The sequence below is a fragment of the Rhinolophus ferrumequinum genome, chromosome 13, assembly GCF_004115265.2.
Source record: "Rhinolophus ferrumequinum isolate MPI-CBG mRhiFer1 chromosome 13, mRhiFer1_v1.p, whole genome shotgun sequence".
Classification (NCBI taxonomy): domain Eukaryota; kingdom Metazoa; phylum Chordata; class Mammalia; order Chiroptera; family Rhinolophidae; genus Rhinolophus; species Rhinolophus ferrumequinum.
This window is the reverse complement of record NC_046296.1, coordinates 53405359-53430189: the sequence shown is the minus strand read 5'-3', so window position 1 is coordinate 53430189 and position 24831 is coordinate 53405359. Positions and strand designations below refer to the sequence as shown.

At 50.1% G+C, this 24831-nt stretch overlaps 2 protein-coding genes across 2 annotated transcripts; one reads left to right on the top strand and one right to left on the bottom strand.

Moving 5' to 3' along the window:
- Positions 1–1238: 1238 nt before the first annotated feature.
- On the bottom strand, positions 1239–9277 carry SLC30A3 (solute carrier family 30 member 3). Its single transcript, XM_033124236.1, has 8 exons — positions 8993–9277; positions 5330–5511; positions 4767–4913; positions 4518–4671; positions 3733–3931; positions 3381–3486; positions 2991–3125; positions 1239–2068 (listed from the first exon to the last, which is right to left on the bottom strand). Exons 1-8 carry the CDS (start codon positions 9085–9087, stop codon positions 1920–1922), a joined length of 1167 nt encoding a protein of 388 aa, XP_032980127.1. The 5' UTR covers positions 9088–9277; the 3' UTR covers positions 1239–1919.
- An 11876-nt stretch (positions 9278–21153) lies between these two features.
- On the top strand, positions 21154–22785 carry DNAJC5G (DnaJ heat shock protein family (Hsp40) member C5 gamma). Its single transcript, XM_033125581.1, has 4 exons — positions 21154–21266; positions 21471–21732; positions 22154–22295; positions 22739–22785. Exons 1-4 carry the CDS (start codon positions 21154–21156, stop codon positions 22783–22785), a joined length of 564 nt encoding a protein of 187 aa, XP_032981472.1.
- The last annotated feature ends 2046 nt before the right edge of the window (positions 22786–24831 follow it).

Sequence of the window (24831 nt, the reverse complement as noted above, 5' to 3'; positions counted from 1 at the left end):
TAATCAATGAGATGTAAAATGAGAAAGTCTCAGGAACTAGCAAAGCATGGAGAGCAGCTGGGGCAGCCTCGGCACTCTGGTGGGATGGACTGCCAGCCTGTCACCTCGGCCCAGCCTCCCATGCCTGACTCAGGCCTTCAGGCCAGTAGTGACTCACCCAGCCTGGGCCAGGACCCCCAGCTAGAGATCAGAGTGGGAAGCCCTATTTTCAACTAGTCCATAGGCCTCACCTTAAACAGAGTAACGTGTATGGACATGGAAGATGCAGTCAGGACATACGGCAGAGTCATAAAAGCAGGTTATATGATGAAGTCATCCCATTTATGTTAGTATATAGGTGTTCATACATAGATAAAAATATGCACAGGGAGACTCCAAAATGAATAGCAGTTATCTCGGGGAGTAGATAATAGGGAAAACATTCCCTTTCTACTTTACATACTTTTCCTTTGGTGGACCCTTAAAATAAGCATATATTTATAATATGGTTTTATAATAAAAAGGAGATAATTTTATAATAAAGATATTTCCATTACGGGCGGGAAAGCCTTCACTTGGGGCTGGAATTTCATCAACCTAGCGTGAGAAGGCCAGTAAACTCCTGCTGATCCAAAGCACTAGATCTAAAATCACAACACAAATAATTTGATTTTTAAAAAGAAAAAATCAACAATCCCTTAATGAGTCTGGTTTGTAAGCTCCAATCTGTCAAAATACATGATTCTTAAGGCAAAGGGGGAATAATTACAAAGGGGACCTTGGTGCCCGCAGTCCATACCTGGACTCGGGGGTGGGGCAGTCAGGGCTGAGGGCCCCTCCCCCAGCACCTTCCACAGCTTGAGAACCAACATCAGCACTGTGATCCAACCACTCTCCCCCAAAAGGATGCTGCTTACCTCCGACCAGCCCGAGGCCACTGTGGCCCCCGGGAACCTTTAGGAATGACTCTCTAGGATCCCTTGGCTCCTTGCCTTCCAGTTTTCTCCTGCCACCAAGCCCAGGGCACATGGGGACTCCCGCTGAGCCAAGGACCCAGGCTCCAGCATGCTGTCCTTGGGGAAGGTGGTAAAGGGCCAGGCAGGTTTTCACCTACATCGGAATGACGATTTGAGGGTGGAGAGGGTGGAGGAACTGGGAAGGAGATGGCTGTGGAAGGTCCCTTCGATGGTGGGATTGTCAGTGCCCAGATGACTGATTCTATGTCCCCCTCCTGAGGAGTCAGCACAGGGACTGAAAGGTGCAGTTAGACAGAAGTTTATTGGTGGAGCTGCGGCCGAGTCTTCCCTCTCTCTGGGATAGCCGAGGGCACAGCACCAACAGAGGGATGGACACAGACCCCCACACGGACACATGGATGGTGCAGACTCATAGAGACCATAGCACAGCCACACAGGCACAGGGACACACAGGCCACAGCACCAAGAAACGCACACACACACACACACACATACACACACATGCACACACAGAGAAAACCACAAGGCCAGAACACACCGACAAAGTGCGAGCTTTGGGGCTCCTGCATAGACAGAGCGAGGGCCATGTGGGGAGGGGCCCCTGCTGACCTCCCCCAGGCATAGGCACACCGACAGCACACAGATAGGCAGATGCCCCAAGCCAGCCAGGCTGCCACACAGACAAATGAACTGCATGGAAAGGATGCTTGCAGCTCCCCAGACTGTGGGAGAGCAGGGAGCACGGGATTTCCACACCCCCCCACTGCACTGATTCCCTGCTCCACCCGACTCCCGACTCACTCCCCCCGACACACGCTTTGGTCTTGCCCACTGGGGCTGAGGGCTGGGGAGCTGGCAGGTGGAAGGAGGGGGAGAGGAAGGGGTAAGGGCCCAGCTCTGCCCTTTCTCCATAGAGTCCAGGGCTGAGCCAGAGCTTGGCAGTGGGGTGAGGGCAGGGCCAGCTCAGGACTGGGGGGGCTCCCTGCAGCGCAGGCACTGGGCCATCTCAGGCTGGTACTGCTCGACCTGCAGGGTAGAGCTGGAGAATCCAAACCGAGAGTGGAGCTGGGATGTGGCTTCGGCCAGGACAGCTTCAGGGTCCGCTGTGGCGTCTGTGGGAGAGTGATAAGAAGCAGGTCCCCAGGGGGGTCAGGAGGCAGGCAGGGGTTGAGATAAGGACGGGTGAATGGGCACCCAGGGGCTTGCACAGCATTAAAGCCCGGCTTCAATGGGGAGCTTTATTTGCTTTCTGTATTGTACGAAAAGCGTAAAAACATCAAAGAAAAGGTTGAAGAGACTCACGCCCAATCGGCCATGCTAACACACTATAAACTGTTTTTATTTTTCTACTCTCTTCTGTTCTTTGAGTATCAATATACAGCTGTCTTTCAGCAGCCATACCACCCAATTTTCCAGGATAATCCAGATGTTAAATATTCTGTCCCATTGTCCCTCTAGAGCTACCATCAAATATCCTACAAAGTATATTTTTGGCATCCAAATTGCATGCCTCTGATTGCTTCTTGCATCTGGAAGAAACTGAAAAATCCTTTGTCAGCTTGTGAGTCACCATATATATTTTTAATAGCTGAATCATAATGTAGATATAATTTTATATTCAGCTTTTTTCTCTTAGCATTGTACCATAAACATTTTCCCTAGTTGCCATACAGTCTTCGTAATCATCATTTTTAGTAGTTCTGTGATACCCCATTGAGGGGGGTGCTGGAATTCACCTACCGGTATCCCTTCCCTAGACCTGTAGGTACTAGTGATCCTGTAAAGGGTAAAAGGTTCCCTTTACTACTTCAGGGAGGGTGAAACCTCCCCTAGAACAGCCTGTCCAGGGCTCCCTGTCTCCAACATGCATGTGTGTGAGAGAGAGAGAGAGAGAGAGACCGACAGAGAGACAGGGAGAAGGACAGAGAGACTGAACCAATCCCGGTAATTCAGGCTGTGCTCCCATGTTTGCAGGGGGAGGGGAACAGACAAGTGTTTCTAGGCAGTAACTGGCTGGGGCCAGTGTGGACTCACCGATGGCCAGATGTGCGGAGGCAACGTGGTAAGTGAGCGTAAGGGACCAGAGATGCAGCTCATGAGTTGCCCGGACCCCTGGCACTGACAACAGTGTATCCCTCACCGGCTCAAACCCCACATTTTTGGGGGTACCTGCAAACAACACACACCACGCCTTACTTTTGGGGCCGCTCCTGCCCTGGGGCAGCCCCCACCAGATTCCACTTCCCTTATCCAGTACCTGCTCACCCTGTTGACCCCCATAATTTACCCTATGCCTGAATCCTCCTTCCAGAAATAGAGCCCATGGCCCAGCCTTCTCCTCACACTGTCTTCAGAGAAAAGAGAGGTACCCCATGCTGGAGTGAGGGGGCCCACAGAGTGGGGGAGCAGTGGCATCTGATTTACCTTCCATCAGGACGCGAAGAACATCTCGGAGGGTGGGAGCCGTGGACCCAAGGGCACAGATAGAGAAGAGGAAAGTGCTGATGGGGTCAGCTGCCTTGTACTGAGGCTGCAGAGAGAGAGAGAGCCGCCTAAGCCCAGGAACCAGAGACCTTTCAGAGGAAGATCTAGGGGTGTCCTGAACAAACAGGACCTGAGAAGCCCCCAAGAACCCTGTTGAGAGCAAAGGGACCATGATGCTGGGCTGGGAATCCTGGGGAGCTGGAGCGGGGAAGGGAAGCGGTGGGTCCTGGGAAGGAGGACACGAGGTATGGAGTTGGGGGAGGAAGGCTGGGGCAGGCCGTATGGACCGTACCTTGAAGTAGATGAGGATGGAGGCAGCCAGCACCCCAAAGCTCTGCAGGAGATCCCCCAGCACATGGACAAAGGCTGCCCGGACACTGGTGTTCCTCAGGGGCAGGGGCTCCCCAGACCCCTCCTCCAGTGGCGCATACTCGGCCCCCCTAGACCCATGGCTGTGGGGGGGCCCAGCCTGGTGCAGCACAAAGGCCATTCTGAGGGGGAAGCAGAGTGGCTCAGGCCAGGCATTCTGCTCCTGGCCTCCTCTGCCCTATTTCCACATCTTCCTCCTCTCTCCTTCCCAGGAGCTCTTTCTCTGCCTATTGTCTCCCTATTTTCCCAGACCCAAGAAGAAGACAACTTTGTCCAAGAGAGACCAATAGTGCAGCCTAGGGACAAGAATACAGCACTTGGTGACAGAGATGTGGATTCAGATGCTGGTCCTGCCACTTAAATAGCCATGTGGCCCTCACAAGTCACCTCTCAGGCTCTATTTCATTAAGTATTCTAGGGGTGATACAACCCACCTCCTGGGGCGGTTGTAAGCTTTGAATGAAATAATACTGACGAAAGCCCCCAGCCAGAGTGGCGACCACACAGGAGGCCTTTAACAAGTTTCTGTTGACTCTGAATTTTAGGTCTCCACCCCAGTCCCTTTTCAGGCATCCCCAGAGCAGAGAGCTGAGAACTGTGTGTGCCTGTTGCGTGTCTGTCGGGGAGGGAAGGGCCAGCTCTCTCTCCCAGCCTGGAGGACCCCTTGCCCTGAGCCCCACATGGCGCCCGCTCCACGCTGGAACGTACAGCAGATTGGCACAGACGGCGATGCTGGCGGTCAGCAGCATGGCGCCCCCCTCGATGTGGTAGTCACTGTGCAGCAGGCGGATGAAGGCCAGGTACAGGAGGATGCCTGTGACCATCCAGAGGGAGACCACAGAGGCCAAAGCCCCCAGAGTCTCTGCAGGGGGACACAAGCTATCAGAGACCTTCCCGGGACCCTACAGGTACCCTCTGGCAAGACTGGAGGGTCACCGGGTCATACAGGGGCGTTACCTGAGCGGTGCCAGCCAAAGGTCATGGTGCGGGTGGCTGGACGGGTAGAGAGCCAAAGGGAGAAGAGACTGCCCACCATGCTGCCCACATCTGCCAGCAGGTGGGCTGCATCGGTCATAATGGCCAGGCTGTGTGCCAAATACCCACCTGCAAGGGTAAATAAAACGATGTACGGCCTGGTTCCGCAGCGCATGTGCACAGGCATGGAAAAGAGAGGGAGGGGAACGGACACCAAAATGTGAACTGTGATTTTTCTCTGGTGGTGAGACTACAGATAGTTTTTCTTTTTTTCTTTTCACTCATCCATATTTTCTAGTTTTTCTACAATGCCATATTTTAATAACAAGGAAATTTGGCTTTTAAAAGACCAGTTTGAACTCCCCCTGGTGCTCGCTGTCCCTCACCCTCTCCCACTCCTGGAATCTTCAGCACCCAACTTCTCCGTGCCAGCCATCCCCATCTTCTCTATATCTCCACCCGGGAACATCCCTGGGACTCTGCGTGGAGAGTGGCAGAGGCAGGTTGCGGCAGGACGCGGTTGGAGGAGCTGCTCTCCAACTTACCGACCACCTCCCCGGCCATGAAGACACAGCACACAGCACAGGCGGCACACAGTTGCCTCTGCGCCTGCAGCCTCTCGGGGGTGAGACCCGGCTGTGGCAGGGGGTCTCTGTGGCAGTGGTGGGAGGGCATCTCCACAGGTTTGGGCTCCTCAGGGAAGGGCTCTGAGGCATCTGTGAAGAGACTGAGGCAGGCAACATGGCTCAGCTGTGGCCTGGCCCACAGGCTGACCTACTCCTCATTCTCAGGTTCCGGGTCCCGCACACTGGCTTCTTCAGACGTGGCCCATCTCTGGCTCCTTCCCAAGGCCTGGTCAAACCCTGGACCTTATAGACAGAGGGCCACACCAGAGGTGGGGCCTGAATGAAGAGCTCAGATCCCAGCCTCCCTTTTCCTCTCATACACATTTCACAGCTGCAAAGCACCTTAGAAATAGTCTAGTCTGACACTTTATTAAAGAGATTAGAAGTATGAAGCCCAAAGAGGGAGAGGACTTTTGAAGGCCACACGGCTAGTTAGTGGTAGATCTCAGACTAGATTCCAACCAAATTAATTCATTATGATAGGTTCCATAAGGAATACAAAACAAGCAAATCACCAAACAAAATCCTTTCTGATCTTCTGGGAGCTTTTGGTGGACAAGACAAATGTGTACGTAAATACATACTATGGTATGTAACAGGAGGTAGCTAGTATTGTCACTAGAGCAAAGTGCTATCAGGGCTCAGCTAGAGATACATTGATTCTAATGAGGAAACCAGGGAAACAACTGAAGGGGCACCATGAGAAGGGCCTGGAAGGATGGGGAGGATTTCGATAAAGATGAAGTGAGTATGCCCGGCAATATGCAGAGAAGGTTGCGTGAAAGTGTGGGGTGGGACTTGGCCCATAAACCTGGCCCTCGTGCCTCCTTCCCAGACCCATCTCCCATGCCTCCACTCCCAGATCCTTCACCTGCCCTCTCTGGACATGCAGCTGAAGTGTGACCCTTTAAGGGAGGAGTGGAATGTTGGCACCCAAAAAGTCTGAGGTCCTTTCTGGCAGAGAACGAGTGGCCAGATTCTAGAGCTGGGTTGTCATGGGGAGGATGGCGTGCAGACTGCTGTGGCTGGCAATGGTAGCCACACGTTAGCTGGACCTCACTCTGGCCAAAAGTACACAGCAGAGGCCATCATAAGTGTACAGTGCCATAGGCCTCCCTTGACAAATGGGGCTGACGGCCTCACCTGAGGATGCCAGAGGCTGATCTCAAGCTGACTGAGTTTTAGGTCCATTCTGGCCCAATTCCCACCTTACTACGATCCAACCTGAAACCCCAGCAAGGACAGAACTCTCCACAAAATAAATAGACCTAAATAGAAAAATACAGTCCTAGAAATACACATGGAAGCGTGACAAGAATACCCATGAGGGAAAATGAAGGCTCCAGATAGAAACACAATCACAGCAGTCAAGTGGGGAGGGTTGCCCAGGGCCTTCTGGCTGAGGAAAGCTCTGCCCAGGGGGTGAACTGAGGTGTGAGGGAAGTGGCGGGGGGCTTTTGGTGCTTGTAGAGAAAATTCATGTGCTGGTAGGTAGATTGATTTCTTGGAATTTCCTTCCAAGGCTTAGAATCTGGCTGTGTGTGATTCTAGGTATTTCCAGAGGAGATGGGGAATGAGCGTGGCTTTGAAACCCAGCCTCATTCTCCACGAGCTGTGCCAGGCAGTGTACACATGCTTAAGCCCAGTCTAGGGGGAGAGACAGACGTGTCTCAAATGACTTGTATGCAAGTAGAGGCTCGGGCCATGAGGTTATGAACAAAGGACTTCAGAGCACAGGCGAGGGAGTGACCAGCTCTAATGGGGGGTGAGGAGAACTTCACAGAGGGAAAGATGTATAAGACGAGACCTAGGTGGAGAAGGGGAATCCAGACACATGGAATGACAATGACAAGATATGTGGCTTGCAGTTTATGTGAGGAACCAGGAGAAGGGCTGGGGAGGAAAGTGATAAACGCAAAGGAACATAAAGGAGATACACTGGCTGATTTAACAAATCTTTCCTGAGCCCCGAGATGACCTTGCTGATGTACAATTGTGTCTGGGAGGAAGAGAGGAGAGGAGATGGAGGGGTCCCAGAACAGACCAGGCACCCTGCGCAGAATTTTAGAGGAGGGGCAGGTAGGTAGGGAAGAGGCTCTTTCAGAAAATACTGCAGGATTTGGTGACTAATGGGTCATATGAGAATGAAGAAGAGCTGGGAGTCAGAGATGCGGGTCTGAAGAGCAAACAGGCTGGGTGGCTTTGGGGCCTGGGCAAGATGCTTTCACTGGTCCTGTAAGGCTTGGGGCAGCCAGTCACCATCAACAGGCTGCTTCCTTTTGTTCTGCATGAATCGGGCACTAAAGAAACTCATTGTTGGTGTGTGGGTTTGTGTGTGTGTGGAGGAGGGTATTATGTGCTGTTTAGAGAGAAGGAAAAGGAGTTTTCTCTTCCTGGCCCTCTGACTCCCCCAACAAGAAACAAAAAATAATATTGAGTGGGGTAGAGAGATGTAGGGAGAGGAGACAGCCTAAAGCAGAGTCAAAGGATATATGAAGAGATGCCAGGGCTATGGCTGGAGCCCCCACAGCTGCCCACATCTGCAGTCCCCTGCAGGAAGGAGTCAAACGAGAGGTCTTCCCTCCCTTTGCTCATCCATTCCCCCACCCAGAGAAAGAGCCAGAAATGCACAGAGGCACCACATACACAGACACCAAATACACAGAGACAAAGGGAGAGAGGCTGGGAGGGAAACAGAAAGATTGGGAGAAATGAGCAAGGAGACAAACGGACAGTCAGGTAACAGACAAAATGGCCAGCGGAGGTGGCCAGAGAGGACCTGGAGTGGCTGCTCCGAGAGACAAGGCGGACAGAGCTTGCGGGTGCCAGGCGCGGGAGGCCGGCGGGACACGGAGGCGGTTCTCCGGCCGCCCCCGGCCCGCTGTCCCGGCCGCTCCACGAGCCTCATTTCACACCTCGCCGCCCCCGGCCCCGTCTGTGCGGAGCCTGGAATACCCCCTGCCGCCCAGACCGCACCTGCTGTTTCCTTGCCACCCCCTCGTTTCCCGGTGCCTGCCCGCCTCCCAGGGGCCTGGAAGGCCCGCCTTGGAACCCCGGCCCATCTTTGGCCCGGGAGTCCACAGCTGGCCACGGCTGGAGGGGGAGCCCCGAGCTCGGGGCGCGGAGGGAGGGGCCGGGGGACTGCAGAAGGGGCTTCGAAGCCTGGGCGGCAAGGTGCTCCCATCGCTAGGGCCCCGAAGCAATGCGGACATCGGGGCACCTGGCACGGACTCCGGTCCGACGGAGGGTAGTCGCTCGTAGGGAAGCCAGACGTGGCGGGGGCGGGGAAGGGGTCAGGAGGCTTGGGGGCCGGGCCGGGGTGCTGTTTCGCCCGACCGGGAGAAGGATGGTGGCTGGGAGGAGGCGTAGCGGGCTGTTGAGCGGCGGGGGTCGGGGCTGACTGGCTGGGCGGGCGGGAATCTCTGTGCGGCTGCAGGGGACGGAGCCGCGCGCCACGAAGCCGAGGGATTCCCGGTGCGCTGGGGTAGCCGGCCGGGGCCGTGCCGAGGAAGACAACGAAACGGAAGGATGGCAGTAGTGTGGCGCCACCCCCGACCGAAGGCTGGCCCAGGTCTGTCTTACCTCTTCAAACGCAGGCCACCACCAGCGCCGCCGCGGTCCCGGGGGCTCACCAGGCGAGTAGTCTCCAAGCTCCCCAGGGCGGGAGAGGGCTCCATGACCCCGCGGCCCCGACCGTCTAGACCCCACCGAGGGAGGGAGAGGTGGGGCTGGCCCTTGCCAAGTCCAAGTGGCCAGTCGACTCCCGGACTCCCCAGGGCCACCAGAGTGGAGGTAACTGCAGCGACTGTGGCGCCGAGAGTCCGAACTGCAGATCCCGCGGATGTTGGAGCCCCGCCCCGTGTGGGGCGAGCTCTCTAAACCCCGCCTCCAGGCTCCCGGGTCTCTCCCTCACTCCTAAGCCCCGCCCCTGTAGCCCTACCCCCATAGCCAAAGCCCCATTGCCCTGCAGCAGAGCCAGTTGGGGGCGGCCAGAGTCCTTCGCGCCCCTCCGGGTTTTGGAGACTGTCTAATCTCCATAGCCTCGCCCATCTGTGGACGAGCCCCGTCCCCACCCAAGCCCCGCCCACCAGTTCCAAGCCAAGCTCCCCAAACGTGGGGACCTCTTGGACCAACCTTCACCGAAGGATCACTGCCCCTTGTATGCCCTAATGGCGGTGTTAACCCCCTCCGCCACTCCGTCACCTTGTGGCCCCAGTCCCCCACACGGAGGCAGAAACAGGTGTGGATCCATTACCTATCTCGAGAGAACCAGAAAAGAATGTGGGGCCAGCAGTGTGATACATCTGGGAGAATTCCAGGGACTCCGGCCAGAAACCACTCTGTGGAGGATGTGGGGTCAGAATTCGTGAGCAAAATCTGCTGCCAAGCACTGTACCGTTCATTAACATTTATTTTTATACAGAGACATTGGATGACAAAAAGCTTCCTGCTCTCCTTCAATCCATTATTATCCCTATTTTTTGGATGAGTAAACTGAGTCCTAAGGAAAGAAGTATCCAGGGTTATACAGCCGGTGAATAAAGGGCTGGGACAGGGGACCCCATCCTTTTTCCCTCTACGGTTCAGGGTGCCACACTAGTAATTAAAGAGAGTGCCAGTCTTGTAACTCAGAATTCTGGGGCAGCTGGAGGAGGGAGGAGCAGCGCCACCTCTCTGGGGTCACAAGCCATTGTTCCTGGAGAGAGGCTGCGATCAGCTTGCCAGCAGAGGATTCCTTACCTGGAACCTGAAGCACCTTCCCGGGCATTACCTCATTTTGCCTCATTTTAACTGAAGCCCAGGGAAAGGAGTGACTTGCAGCCAAGTCGGTGGCCGAGTCTGGAGTTGAAGCTTCAAATGCTCAATGCTCTCTGTCCCTCACACCTACCGCCACTGTAGAATGAAAAGGGGGTGGTGATTGGATTGTGCACTCCAAGCTGTGCCATTCTGTGATGCGGAGGGTTGGTAAGAGGAGGGGAAAGAGTGAGCATGAATGGGGAAAAGTGGAGAATGGGTGTGGTTAGTGAGCCCCGACAAGAAACCTATCAACCTCACCTTTCAGTCATTGGGAGTCCTGAACTTAGGGATATTCTTATTCCAAACTAGGAGGCTGCGTGTGCACTTCCAAAAACAAATAGACAAACAAAAAAACCCGGAACATGTGCCAGATGGAGTGATTGGAAGTGATGGGGTTAACCCGGGAGAGCTTCGCAGAGGAGGTGAGGCTTGAACGGATTAAGCAAGCTAGCTGGGCGGCGGGCTGGCTGTTCCGGCGGGGGAGAGTGCGGCTTGTGCCAAGGTTTGCGGGCGGCGTGTGCGAAGGGATCGTACTGCGCCGGGGAGCCATGCGGCACCGAAGAACTAGAAGAACCAGAGGGGTCTGCGTGCGCCTTTGGCGCCGCTCCTCCACCCACGCCGCGCTAGGGGCCCATACCAGCCTTTCCCTGGCGCCCTCCCCCTACTCCACGCCCAAGGCCCAGACCAAAGTCTAGGTGAGGCTAGGGGACAAGGAAGGGGTGGCTTTCCTCTAACCTCTCTTAGAGGCGTGGGGCCTCAGGTCTCTCCTTGGGTTTTAGGGGGCAAACTAAGGAGGTGAGAGGAGAAGCCACCAGGCAAGGTCAGCTTGTAGGTCCGTGTCAGAGCCAGCGTGTTACTCCTGTTCCCGCCCTCCTATGCCAGGGCTGGGGACACATCTCGCCTGGAGCCGTCGGTTTTCAAAGCTCTGCACCTCCTGGGGCTTTCTGTATTCTGAGAGCCTCAGAGCTGGGACGCGAGGGGACACCGCTCACTCTAGGGCTCAGATGTGGTCTGAAGCGGTTGGGGCAGGCGAGCTTGAGAGTAGGAAGAAACCGTGGGGCCCTAAACGGGGAAGGGGCTTCTTAAGGCAATGACAGGAAGGGATGTGATAGTAACAACAATGGCTTCCTTCGCGATTTCCCTTCCTGGGTAGTACACAGCGATCGAGCGAGCGAACATTAGCTTCGGGTACCCCGGAGGGGGCGCAGATGCTGGCACGTGCCCGCCCTGTCAGCGGGTGGGGAACCAGCAAGCCGGGAAGGGAAAAGGGGCATCAGAGCAGATGGATTACAGGGCTGCCCTGCGCCGAGGCTCCCTGGGTGTCGGGCCTTGCAACATGCTACCCCCGGAAGCCGGGGACACTGGCGGGGAGAACATCAACAGTTGCCTTTGCTTGGAAATTTATGCAAGAAAAGTCTGGCAGCGAAACAGACTGCTTGCACCTGTTTCTCAAAGAGCCATTAAGTGGCCGAGTGAAAATCTTTGCAAAGGGTCCTCTTGAATGCCGGGTCTAAGGAAGGCATTCTGCACCTGACTAGGAGCTCGGAAAATGATGCAGCAGTTAGAAGGAAGAACAGCTTAGGGCTGGTGCCCTGTATGGAACTGTAGTCTTGTAAGAACTATTCCTCTAACATTTCTGAACACTTGTCTCCTGCCGTGCATCTTGCTAGCAAAGCTGGGGATTCCTGATGAGTAAGATAGACGTGTTCCCTACCCTCCTCACTTTAACTGGATTTCAACAGATTTCTATTCTGCGGTTTTGTTTTGTTGCTACTGACTTACCCACATGCTCTTACTGCCTGTCTTGTCCTTCCTCAGGTATCAATCTTCCCGAAAGTGAGTCCTTAGTCCCAAAGGCCTGATGGAGGCAGGAAGCCCTGAATGTTCCAGGACAGGTCAGTGCCAACTTCCCAAGCAGAGGATGGCAGAGCAGGTCAGAAAGGGACTTCAAGGGAACCCAGGCTGGACCAGTTCATCTTGGGAGAGAAGGAGAGCAAGGCCCAGCATTGAGGTCAGGATTTACGCTAGGCTAGAGATCTCAGGCGCGATTTGGAATCCAAGAATGTGGGCAAAGAGTAACACTTGAAAGGTCCAAGCCAGGCTGAAGGGTGTGTGCTCCATTCTCTGCTCAGGTGTTACCTCCAGGAAGCCTTTCCTGATGCCCCCAGCTGGGCTATGTGCCCCTACCTGGTGCTTTCAATACCCACTGTGATGGTAGCACTCACCACATTGTTAGGAAATCATTTGCTTATCTGTCTCCTCACTAGAGTACAAGCTCCCTGAAGGCAGGAATTGTCTTCCTCATCACTGTGTCCCAAGCACCCCCTAGTGGCTGACACATCGTTCTTGCTAAAGCCATCCCCAAAAGGAGGGGCCAGTTGTCAGAGTGGAAGCAGGATGGAGGAAATAGGATTTTAGCTGGAGATAGAATGAGGGAGGGCTGCAGCCTAAATGTCACCTCCTCAGGGATGCCTTTCCTGACCCCCAAACTAGGTTAGTTCTCATGTTATACATTCTCATTGCATACGTCTTTTTCTTCTTTAGTACTTATCATACTGTGATTAAATTATTTGGTAATTGTTTCTTCATTTGGCTTCCAGGACACCATAATCTGCTGTTTCTATTTCACTGACTGCTTGTTTTCAATCTCCTTTGCTGGTTCCTCTTTATCTGCTTAACCTTTCAATGCTGGGGTAGTCCAGGATTCGGTCACCCTCTTCTCTTACCTTTTCTACATTCACTCCATGGAGATATCATCCAGTCTCAGGGCTTTAAATACTATCTAGAAACAGCAGAGAGCAATAGTTTGAAGCTAATCAATAGGTACGTGGGGGATTATTGTACAATTCTATTTTTGTATATGTTTGAAATTTTCTACTAAAAAGAAACCTTTTTTTTAAAAGGTATCTATATGATAATTCTCAAATCTCTCACTTGAACTCCAAACTCAAATACAGTGGTACCTCAGTTTTCTAACATCATCCGTTCCGGAAGACCATTCGAGTTCTGAAACGTTTGAAAACCAAGGCCCGGTTTCCCCATAGAAAGTAATGCAAAATGGGTTAATCTGTTCCAGACCTTTAAAATCAACCCCTAAAACTGCAAATTTAGCATGAATTTTACTACCTAATGATACCATAGATCCATAAAATTTACAGCGTTCGTAAACCGAAATGTTCATCAACGGAGACGTTCGAAAACCGAAGTATCACTGTACCCAAATGTCAGCTTGACCTCTCCTCTTTAATGTCTAATCGACCTCTCAAGGTTCATTGGTCTAAAACAACTCCTGATCATCACCCTTATCCCAAACCTTCTCCTTCAGCAGTCCTCCCATGTTGGAACATGGTAACTCCATCCTTCCATTTGCTCAGGCTAGATTCTTTAGTTAGAGTCATTCTTCACTCCTCTATTTTCACCTCACATCCAATCCGTCAGCAAATCCTGCTCCCACCCTGTCCAAACCACCATCATCAGTCTTCTTGATGATTGCAGGTAGCCTCCTAGGTTGTCTTCCCTTTTCTATCCTTATTGCCCTAGAGCCTATTCTCAATCTCGTGTCTAGGCAACATAGGTCAGATTTTGTCACTCCCCACCTCACTCACTGTCAGCCACAGGCCTTCCACGGGCCTACAAAGCCCTACACAATCTAGCCCCCTCTGATGGCATTTCTTACGACTCCGACTTCACTCTCCAGCTACTCTGGCCTTTCTGCAGGTCCGACAACACACGAGGACCTTTGCATTAATTCATCTCTCTACCTGTGACACACTCTGCCAGATGTCTTCACAACTCACCTGAGGACCTGCTTCAGGTCTGGCTCAAATATCACCTTCGCAGGCCCTCTCTGCTTATCCTTTTAACAATTGCAACCTCCCCTCAAAAATTCTCTATCTCTGCCCCTTGCTTTATATTTCTTCATAGCCATTATTACTACCTGACACACTATACATTTTCCTTATTTTATTTACTGTTTATCCCCTCCCACCAGAATAGAAGCACCACAATGGCAGAAAGTCCTGTTTGTGTTGTGTGCTGCTGTATCCCCAGCACCTAAAACAGTGTCTGGCACCAATGACAGCACCCAATAAATATTTGGTGACGATATTAATGAATGTCTGTCTTGCACACTAGGCTATAATCTATGAGAACGGAAAAGAGTTTGACCAATTATCATTGTATCCAAGGTACTAGGCGTACAGCAGTTCTTAATAGATATTCGTTGAGTAACTGAATTGATTCATGAAAAGGACAATTCATGAGGAGAAATGGTGTGAGAGCAATGATATAGAGGGGAGAAAGAACAGGAATAATTAGGGAGAAAAAAGACCAGTCTGATTGTTATGGAATGTTCATTCACTTTAGGGCAATAGACAGTAAGTTTGGAGGGGTAAGTTAGAGTTCATTACCAGATTTTATTTTATTTTATTTATTTATTTATTTTAAAGATTTTATTGGGGATGGGGAACAGGACTTTATTGGGGAACAGCACTTCCAGGCCTTTTTTCCAAGTCAAGTTGTTGGCCTTTCAATCTTAGTTGTGGAGGGTGCCGTTCAGCTTCAAGTTGTTGGCCTTTCGATCTTAGTTGTGGAGGGCGCAGCTCAGCTCCAGGTCCAGTTGCCATTTTCTAGTTGCAGCGGGCACAGCCCACCGTCCCTTGCGGGAGTCGAACCAGCAACCTTGTGGTTGAGAGGACGCACTCCAACCAACTGAGCCATCCGGGAGGCAGCTCAGCTCAAGGTGCCCTGTTCAATCTTAGTTGCAGGGGGCAGAGCCCACCATCCCTTGCCGGACTTGAGGAGTTGAACCAGCAACCTTGTGGTTAAGAGCCCACTGGCCCATGTGGGAATCGAACCGGCAGCCTTCGGAGTTAGGAGCATGGAGCTCTAACTGCCTGAGCCACCGGGCCGGTCCCCATTACCAGATTTTAAAGGTTATTTTGCATCCCGTAGCCTATGACCAAAGGAGTAGTAACGATGGAAGCAGTGCTTTACGAACATTGATCTGGAAGTAGTATCCAGGATGAGACTGGCAGTAGGGAGAACAGTCAGAAGGCGAGGACAACAGTCAGGGTGACGGGGAAATCCTTGAACTGCGGTGCTTCAAGGTTGTGGGAGCTGAAAAGGGGGACAAGTAAGAGGCATTAAAAAAAAATTAATAGGACTTTTTGGACTGAATTTGGGGGAATTAATGAGTCCACAGCCCAGTAATGTTTGGGTTTTGAGCATCAGTTCCTTGGAAATAGTCATAATATTAATATAGAGAAACCAAGAGGAACAAGTTTGGGGGCAAGGTCATGAGTTCAGATTTTAGAGAGGTTTTGAGGCAATGGGAGACTGGCATGCAGATGACACTAACCTGACTCTCAAGCATAGTTGTGACAACGGAAGCCATGGGTATAGATTGGTTCTCTGAAGAAGACAGGAGAGAGCACAACAGGAGCTTAAGCACCAAACCATATAGAATAACCATAGCCAGGAAGTGAAAGGAAGAAGAACCAAGAGGGGAGACAGAAAACTTACCGGAGATCGAGGAGGAGAAGAACCAGAATGTTGCAGAGTTGCAGAAATGAAAAGACTTGAAATTGGTGGAGTTGAACAGAAGGGAGATCTCAACTCATGATCTTGGCCCCAAACTGGTTGTTCCTCTTGGTTCCTCTATTTATGTTAATGTTATGACTATTTCCAAGATAATCATGCTCAAATCCTCAATATCCCTAGGCCGTGGACTCATTATTTAAGGTCCAAAACATAGTCTGACATTTTTCACAGTATTTAGTCACATGGCGTGAAATTCTACCAGTTATTCCTTTTGTGTTAGTAAGAACTAAGCAGGTGGGGTATTACAGTCTTTCTCACTATAAGCTGAATTACAGCGTTTTAATCAGACTGCTTTCCACTAACCCTTAAGGATGATATCATTTTAATAGTTTTTATTAGAAATGTTGAAAGGAGAGGAAGTGAGAGAGGTAATTTTGGAGTTCTGACTGCTTGGGGAGCTCTACTGGGGATATTTTGAACTGCTAGTGGGTAGCAAGAGGGTACTGGATAGGGGAATAAGAAAATAAGGTTCTAAAGGCTGAGAGAAGGATGCAGAAAGTGGATGGACAATTTGCATCTTCTTAGAGGAAAAATCCTGCTTTTTCCCTTCTTCCCAGAGATAAAATCAAAAGCAACTCCCCTCTTTACAAAATTGGGAGGAGACAGGATAGAAAGGATGATGATGATGACGATGACAATGACGAGAAATGATAAATGTGTGAAGCACTGTTCAAATTAAATATTTAATCATCCTAATGACCCGAAGAGGTAGACACTATTATCTCTATTTTACAGGTGAGACAGGTGTGCCCTGTCAGCCCATCCTTAGGTCGGAAGAGTCTGAGGTTGCAGGTCAAAGAGGACAGGGGAGTGGAGCTGCCTTTCTAGCTGGAAGCCCTTCCCCTACCACCCCAACATGTCTGCCTTGGGAAGACAAGCAAACAAACTGGGCCAGCGGTGGTTTTTGGTCCCATGTAGTATGTATGCCTTCAACTGGGGAGAGAGAAAGAGGGATATTACCTGACATCACCCATGAAAGGAGGGGAATATCAAGTACACCTTTGGTCTCTCACCTGGATTCTAAAGAGACCTGGGGTATATGAGGAACAGTCATGGTACCGACACTGAACTTGGAGTCAGAAGACTTAGATTTGGACCTCACTGATTGACTTTGAGCAGGTCAATCCTTCTCCCTGGGCTGCACTTTCCTCAATTATAAAATGAAGGCGCTGGATTGAGAGTGAAGTCGTCTCCGAGGTCCCTTCCAGCTTGAAAACTGCACAATTCTAGAGCCTGGTGGTTGGGTATGACAAATTATGATCTCTCTCCCACTGCATATGTTTGAGAGCATGATGTTTTGGGTATAAATATGCCAATGACTGCTGTCTGGGTGCATTCCAGCTATATGACTAAAACTTTAGTTGTTTGTGGGTAAATAAGGGATGATTCTTTGTTTTCTCCAGGAGAGACCAAATGGCTCTGTGAGGTAGTAAACGAGAAGATCCCTGGCTCAAGGTACAGTGGGAGCGCAAATGCTTCCAGAAAAGGGTTTAGTCTGTAACCATTCTTTAGCATAATTATTATTTTCTCTATTCTTTTTACAACCAAATCTAATTTAGTCTTGACATCAACCCTGGGACGTGACACAGGTTTTTCAGAAGAGGGAAACGAGACTCAGATTAAGTGGCTTGTCCTAGATCAGCTTGTTAGAGCCGGAGCCAGAACTCAGGTGGAGGACTTCTGGCTCCTGGCTTGTGAGTTCTTCCTAGTTCTGTGCTGGGTGTTAGAAGAGACCCTGTGCATAGGAAACAGAGTCAAAGGGGGTCTGTTTCTAGGTGAAGGCAGAGTGGAGAGCCTCTGGTCAAAGGCTACCAGGCCAGCTTGCCTGCTCTAGTCACATCTCTGCAGCCTCCTGGCTACAGCCTCGTTTCAGTCAGAGCAGAGGCTCAGAAACTCAAAGATAATGGCTATTTCAAGCGCCACAAACTATAAATAGAATTAATTAGAATGTCAGAGGGCAATGATAAGAAGTAATAACATTCTGGAGCTTCTGGCAAGATGGGAAGGATGTTTACTAATTCTCAGCACCTTATGTGCCCTCTTTCTCAGGGCTCACTTTTATAAAGCAGGGATGTGATCATACTACCTCTTGGGGTTGTTGTGAGGATCAAAGGAGATAATTAGGTAAAAGTGCCTCCGAAAAGCCACACCAAAGTTTGTTGGTTTATTCAACCAACCAACATTTTATTGAACACCTACAACATCCCAGGAAGAACTGGAAGAAGACGAAGACAAACAAGAAATAAGGAGCTCAGACTCACCATGACCATCTCCCTATTTCCCTCTTTCTCCTTACACCATGTGTCTCTTCTTGTCTAGGACCACATGAGGAAAGATGGGCCCTGTAGTCCTGTCCAATGCCCCAGAGAATTCTTGCTGCAGCCCAACTTCTGCGCCTACATTGGACCAGCAGAGGGCTCCCTCTGCTGTAGCTCATTCAACAAATCATTAACTCACTTACTGCAAACCAGGCATGGTTCTAGGTGCTGGCGATACTACAATGGTGAACAAACAGACAAGGTCCCTGCCCTCTTGGAGTTCCTTGTCTGCTGGGAAAGGAAGATCTTACACAAATCAACACGCAAATAAATATATGTTCACAAACCATGGTGAAGGTGTCATGAGGTGGGAAGAGAGGAGTGGAACTTCATTTAGAGGCTTCTCTGAGGAGACACAAAGCTAAGATCCACAAAGGATGAGGAGTCCTGGGGAGGAGCAGCGTGGCCAAAGGCCCTTGAAATGGGGAGGAACACGGTGTCTTCAAAGAACTGACAGAAAAAGTGTGGCGGAGACCAGAGCAAGCAAGACAGTCGTACTGGCTAGAGTAGGAGTGAGAGGCGGGGCCGGTCACGCTGGGCCTGTAGACTGAGGTATGGAAGTTGCTGTAAGTGCACTGCACTTCTAATGCCTTCTCTTGTTGCAGTGCTAGTGAAAAAATAACTTGAGTTGTTCTGCTAGTTCTGTCATCCTGTGATGGTGATGAAAAGTTGGTAGCTAGGGAAATCTGGTATAGTACAAACCACCAAAACAACTATCAGCTTTAGCTCCTTTACTTTAAGTGACTAACCTCTAAACTCATCTGACCCAGAACCTATGAACTTGGTTGGTGATGCTAAAGATTTTCATCCCCACCCTGTACATTGATCACAGACCTACAGAAATATGTTAATTCATGGTCACTGTCCTGTTGCACATGGACTCCTTAGTTACTTTGCTCAGATGGCTCACATCTCTTGGGACAGAGTACTGATTTACCACTTAAAACCTTGAAGGGGAGGTAAATATGCATGAACAACTGTAAAAAAAAAAAAAGAGAGAGAGTGATAAAAGCCACTAGAATATAACAGAAACATTATTGAATTTATAAAGCTCTTTCAATTACATGTTATAGGTGCCACCAAGTGCTCCACTCTAAAGAAAACCGTCACGAAGTGATAAATTATATTAGGTTGGTGCAAAAGTAATTGCTGTTTAAAAGTTTAAAAATAATTGCAAAAACCGCAATTACTTTTGCACCAACCTTATAAGTGGTGCAAATACTACCTCCTGTAGGAGATCACAGAAAGTGGGGTCAGGTGGAGGTAGGTGCTCTCATGTACTGCAGGTGGGGTGGAAATTGGTTAGGGATGGAAATTGGTACTTTTGGTTCCATTCTGGGAAGAAAGTTAGCAATGTGGATCAAGAGCCTCAAAAAAAATCGCTTTGAACCAATAATTCCACTTTAAGGAATCTAACCCAAGACGGGGGGAAGGAGATTTATTTTAATACTTACAGGTAATAAATGATTAGAAACAACTTCACTATCCAATCTGGATTACATAATGACATTATGGTACATCCTCATGATGTAATAGTATTTAAAGGAAGTTTCTGAAGAACAGTAGTGACTTTTGGAAATGTTCAAGATGTTGTTTTAAAGGAACGTGCAAACTAATAGTTGCAATATAATAGGATAAACGCTTTGACAGAGCAAGGTGGAAGCAACTTGGGGAATAAAAAGGAAGGATTCCCAGGAATACCGATATTTGAGATGGGTCTCAAAAGACCTATAGGAGTTTCCAGATGGAAGGGAAAGAAAGGGCCTAGTGGAGACCCCTAAATTCTGAAAAAGAAGACTGGGAAAGCAATACACCTCTTGAGAAAGGCATGTAGCAACCATACCTCTGAAACAGCCACGTTCTGCAAGCGCATTATCTTTCCTTAGTGAGTCACGAGCCAGGACGGTGATCAGGGCGGTGATCCCCTCACACCAGAGTAGCAGGGATTTCCTTGGAGGCTGCACTCACAGAAAAGGCGGAAAAGGCTGCAAAAGACACCAGGCCGCCCTCGGCCACTGGTGCCTAGCGAATCCCTACGCTCAGGCTTCCTGCGCGCGAAATAAGTCCCAGGGCCCACGTAGCCTCACCGCCCAGACCTTCTGGCGGCGCCAAAAAATGACCCGGAGGTTGACGCAGTGCGCAAGCGCAGTGGGCCACTGGACCGCGGTGGTGTGAAGTTTCACACCCTGGTGGAGGTTGTGTAAGGCCTCTATCTGCGACTTCGAGGTACAGCGCCAGGTGGGATGGGGAGTCCTCACAGCCAGAGGGGATCTGGGGAGACAGATCCTTCCCCTGTGAACTTGTTGCCTTGGTTCTGCTGGGGCACAGCCTCCCAAGCTCTCCCTACTCTCTGGGTCTTGCTTCTTGTTCCCACAGCTATATTTTTCCGCTTCCTTCTTCACCCCTCTGTTCACCCCACTGCCCCGTTTCTGAGCAGTGGCTGGGATAGGTTGAGAGGGGAGGCTGGGGGAAGAATAAAGTCTCCGGCCTCGCTTGTAGCACTGTTCTTTGGCCTGGCTACTGGACACCTGACCTATCTTAGGCAGTTTAGGATTTGTTCTGAATCGTTTTTTCCCTTGGGAATTGTGGATCTCCCCAGTTCCTGACCCCAACCTGTTCAGGGATTGGGGCTGCACTGGTCTCTCAAACCCAGCAAGGAGTTTGGAAAAGCCCAGGGCTGTTTACTTCAGGTGCTAGTAGCTCTGGACGAAATCAGTCTCTTCCCATGTTGAGACCTCTCTTTGCTCTCTCTAGGATGTGGGGTATCCTGAGGTCTGTGTAGCTGAAGGACACCAGAAAATGTGAGAAGATGTTTCCTCTTTAAAATTCGAATTTGAATGTCTTTTCTGGTCACCTGCACTCTTCTGCTAGTCACAGATCCCGCTCGTTGTTGTTGTATACTGTCCTTTTATAGTCATTTACCTGCCCAGTCCCTGAAGGCAATGAGTTTCCCGCCACTGCACGTTCACTTCTCTATGGCCTCACCTGTAAGTTCTCACGAATGCTTCTTCTCTTCTGACCTAGATCATGTCTCATGTGAATGAAGCAACCTATCAGCTGTCCAAAAGTGGGACAACTCTCTATGCAGTGCTGGAGCTTCAGAAGGGTGCCTCACCTGAAGACATCAAAAAGGCCTACAGGTTCAGACCTCAGCCCCTTATTAAACCCTGTAATTGCTTTCTGGCCCACTTTTGAATCCCTAAGTCTTCACTTCAGTGTGGCATGGGAAGGAATTTAGACTTGGGTTGCTTGCCTCCATCCATCCTTTCTACCACATCTTATGCATTTCTTCTTCCCGATCTTGAGACCTATTCCTGTCATTCATCCTAACCCTCCCTCCCCAGCCACTCCTTATTCTTTCCCTACCCTCCTTTTGGGTATTGCCTGGGTAGGAAACTGGCCTTGAAGTATCATCCAGACAAGAATCAAGGGGACGCTCAAGCAGCAGAAATATTCAAAGAGATCAACACCGCCCACTCCGTACTGAGTGACCCTAAGAAGAGGAAAATCTACAACCAGCATGGCTCACTGGGAGTGTATTTATATGATCACTTTGGCGAAGAAGGTGTCAGATACTATTTTACACTGAATAGTTGTTGGTTCAAGGTACGCAGTTCTTCCTAGTCCCTTAAGAATAAGGAAGGAGGAATAACCACACACCATTCTCTCTCACTCACTTCACTCCTGGCAAGACTCTTCTCTTAATGCCTCCGATATTATAAAGCCTTTACCCTCTCATGGTTTCTGTACACACTATTCTATTTAAAAACACTCATTCCTTACCATATCCTAAGCTAGTTCCTTCTCAATTTTTGGCTAAAATAATATCATACTCAAAAAAAAAAAAAAAAAGAAGGAAGGAAGGAAGGAAGTAACCCTCCTCACCTAGGACTCCTTACCTCCTCTCCTAGGACAAATGCTGCTTTTGTCTCGTTATTTGGGTGCCAGGAGGACTGCAGGAGGAGGGGAGCTTGAATGGATATATGGAAGAGCTGCTGGACTGAGACCATTCTTTCCTACCTTGTAGACACTCATCCTCCTTTGTGCTCTGCTCAGCTGTTGCTGTTGCTGCTGCTGCTGCTGTTTTTGCTGTGGAGCACTTAAGCCACCTGAGGAGGTAGCGAGCAGAAAATTCCAGCAGAATGTCCAAAATCAGCCTTCCAGATCAGGTGAGAACCATAGACCGGGACTGAGGTAACAGCTGGATTAGGAATGAAATAAATGGTTGGGGCTGAAACTGTGAACCCCTAAATATGAGAGTCTCAAGTTGGTATTGGGGCAAAGTGAAGAAAGAGAAAGGGAGACTCTTAGTTTTTGAGGGGCTTATGCCACAAACTGACAGTTTGAATGTAATGGCCTCTCGTGACTGTTAAGCCAAGAAAAGGCAGTAGTTGAATACAAGCTGGAGGATGTTGTTTATTGCAATTACTCAAAAGGAAAACGAAGTGTCTGAGATTATCCCCCTGCAGCTAAACGGTAAAATGACTGAAGTTCACAGCAGTGCCACCTAGTGATGCTAACGTGTAACTGCAAAGTAACGGTTTTCTCGCCAGGAGGCTAAAATACTGTTACTCAATGTTTGTATATGTATGTTTTTCAAATTCCATCATAGGAAACCAAGGAAATTTTAGAGAGGAAGACAATTATAGTGAAGATTAATATTAAAAGATGAAGAAGAGTGAGGTATGAAAACTGAAATGTAGCAATGATTAAAGGATAAGAAAAGAATATACACTAACTGCAGATGAGTCAGTCATTAGTGGAAAGTTTATATCCTTATAGTATGGACTACAGGTGTTTATATCTTTACCAATAGGGGGTTTGCCTTACATTCTGTGTGCTCATTCATTCTGGTTAATAAGATGCCAATTTCTTCTGCCCCTAGGTGCTGACCCAGTGAAGGTGACTTCTGCTGCTGCGTCCCCTGGACAGGTTGACTAGAGGAGCAAGTAGCCCTGTCCTGACATTGACCTTGATTTACCCCTCTTCTTATAAGCATCCCAACTTTAGAAGGCTGCCATTTCTGTCTCATCCTGGGAATACAGGGTCGACCAGCTACTCTTCTTTTTAGCTCCAGTCTCAATTTTAATCTGTTAGAGAGCAGACCTCCCATCCCTACCCTCAGACAGTGAAGACAGACTTTTCCCAAGCATCCTTTTTCCTGTGTCTTCCTTGGGATTTGAGTCAATGTCAGGTGGGGGGTAGGGTCTCTGAGTCACTTGTGATGTTTCCACCAAGAACCTGAGCAGGGTGGATCCCATCCCAGAGCTGTGGCACCAGCTAACCCTCCTTTGTTGCAACTCTGTGTAGCAAGAGCTCTTAGCATCAGCCTCATTTCTAAGCCAGTACACCTTTCTGGGGCTGGTTTCACCTTCTTCTGGTGCCCATACACTTGGCATTGCCAGCCTCATTCCATGCCCCCATGAGTGAGCTTAGCATGGGTTCTGTGGGTTGACTGAAGTTCACACATCAGTGCCTGTTTTTGCCTCCTTTTTTTTTTTTTTACCACATCTTACGCAGGCTGATCACGATATATTTTGTTTTAAAAACAGGGGCATGAAACATATGATACAAAAAAGATTGCACTTTTACAGACCCTTTCCCCACTCACGCCTCTTTGCACTGCCTGTTTGGTACCCTCTGTGCACCATGTATTTGCTGCCCACCCAGGACCAGAGCCTAGTAATTCCTCACACTTGCCTTTCCTGATTGGGAGAAGGACTAAGGAATGTAAGTAAATAAAAGAGCTTTTGTCCAATCCCAGTGCATACATGGGGCCCCCAAAAGACAAATTGTGCCTGGGATAGAGAAAAAGGCCTGTACGAGAAAAAGACAGAGGAGAGCTCCCCTCTGAGCCCAGTCTGCCTCAGAGGGCGGGAATCCAGGACAACTGTGGACTCGGGGCCGAGGCTGTCCGGACAGAGCCTTGTGCTTATGTCAGTGCCCTCAAATTTCCCTGGAGACCAATTCCCCCGGTGCTCAAAATAGGTGCCTGGCATTCAGGTCCTTTCTGCCCAGCTCAGCTTCTCTCAATTTCCTGACAAATCTAAAGTCCTTGGAGTGGCTCCAGTGATGTGTTTATGGACCAGAGTCCCACACTTTCTCAGGAGCATGCTCAGGAGGTCGTCCCTGGCACAACTGCCAGCTCTAGCATTCTGAGCTTCTTTTCCTTGGGTGATCTAAGAAAGTTCTGGGTGAGAACAAGAGTGGACCAGAAGTGTTGGACCAGAGCCTCTCTCTCTAGTTGCTAGTGCTCCTGTACAGAATCACGGGGTTCAGAGGAAGAGGGCCACTGGCTAATCCTTGGAGGCAGACATTTTCAATGACTGTCTGTCGGTCTGGCAAGATCTGTCCTTCGACCCTGAGCCATGTATGCTGATTGACTGTGTCATGCCGTTTGACTTTGTGCCACTGCCCTGGAAGAAGGGCCCGAGCCAGATGATGGGGGTCAGGAGGGCACAGGAGCCTTCTGAGTGAGAGAGCGAGTGAGAGCCCAATGCCTTTGCTGGCCCACCTTTCACCACGAGCAGTCAAGCTCACCCCTGCTCTTGCTCAAGAGAGCCACCCATGCCTGAGTGAGTCAGGGTCACTCACTCGGTGACAGCTGTGGCTCGCCTTACATGAGCTAAATTGGGAGTTGGAATGTCACACAGATGCCCCTTATTCCCCACCCCCACGTTAAAATTAATCTCCTCCCTGGGGAGT

What these genes read in the sequence shown, in the direction of transcription:
- DNAJC5G (XM_033125581.1), top strand. Translation starts at nt 21,154, where the DNA reads ATGTCTCATGTGAATGAAGCAACCTATCAGCTGTCCAAAAGTGGGACA. An exon ending in GACATCAAAAAGGCCTACAG is followed by an intron (nt 21,267 to 21,470) that starts GTTCAGACCTCA and finishes CTCCCTCCCCAG; the next exon opens with CCACTCCTTATTCTTTCCCT. An exon ending in TGAATAGTTGTTGGTTCAAG is followed by an intron (nt 21,733 to 22,153) that starts GTACGCAGTTCT and finishes CCTACCTTGTAG; the next exon opens with ACACTCATCCTCCTTTGTGC.
- SLC30A3 (XM_033124236.1), bottom strand. Translation starts at nt 9,087, where the DNA reads ATGGAGCCCTCTCCCGCCCTGGGGAGCTTGGAGACTACTCGCCTGGTG. An exon ending in CATGGCCGGGGAGGTGGTCG is followed by an intron (nt 4,914 to 5,329) that starts GTAAGTTGGAGA and finishes TTACCCTTGCAG; the next exon opens with GTGGGTATTTGGCACACAGC. An exon ending in GCCGTCTGTGCCAATCTGCT is followed by an intron (nt 3,932 to 4,517) that starts GTACGTTCCAGC and finishes CTTCCCCCTCAG; the next exon opens with AATGGCCTTTGTGCTGCACC.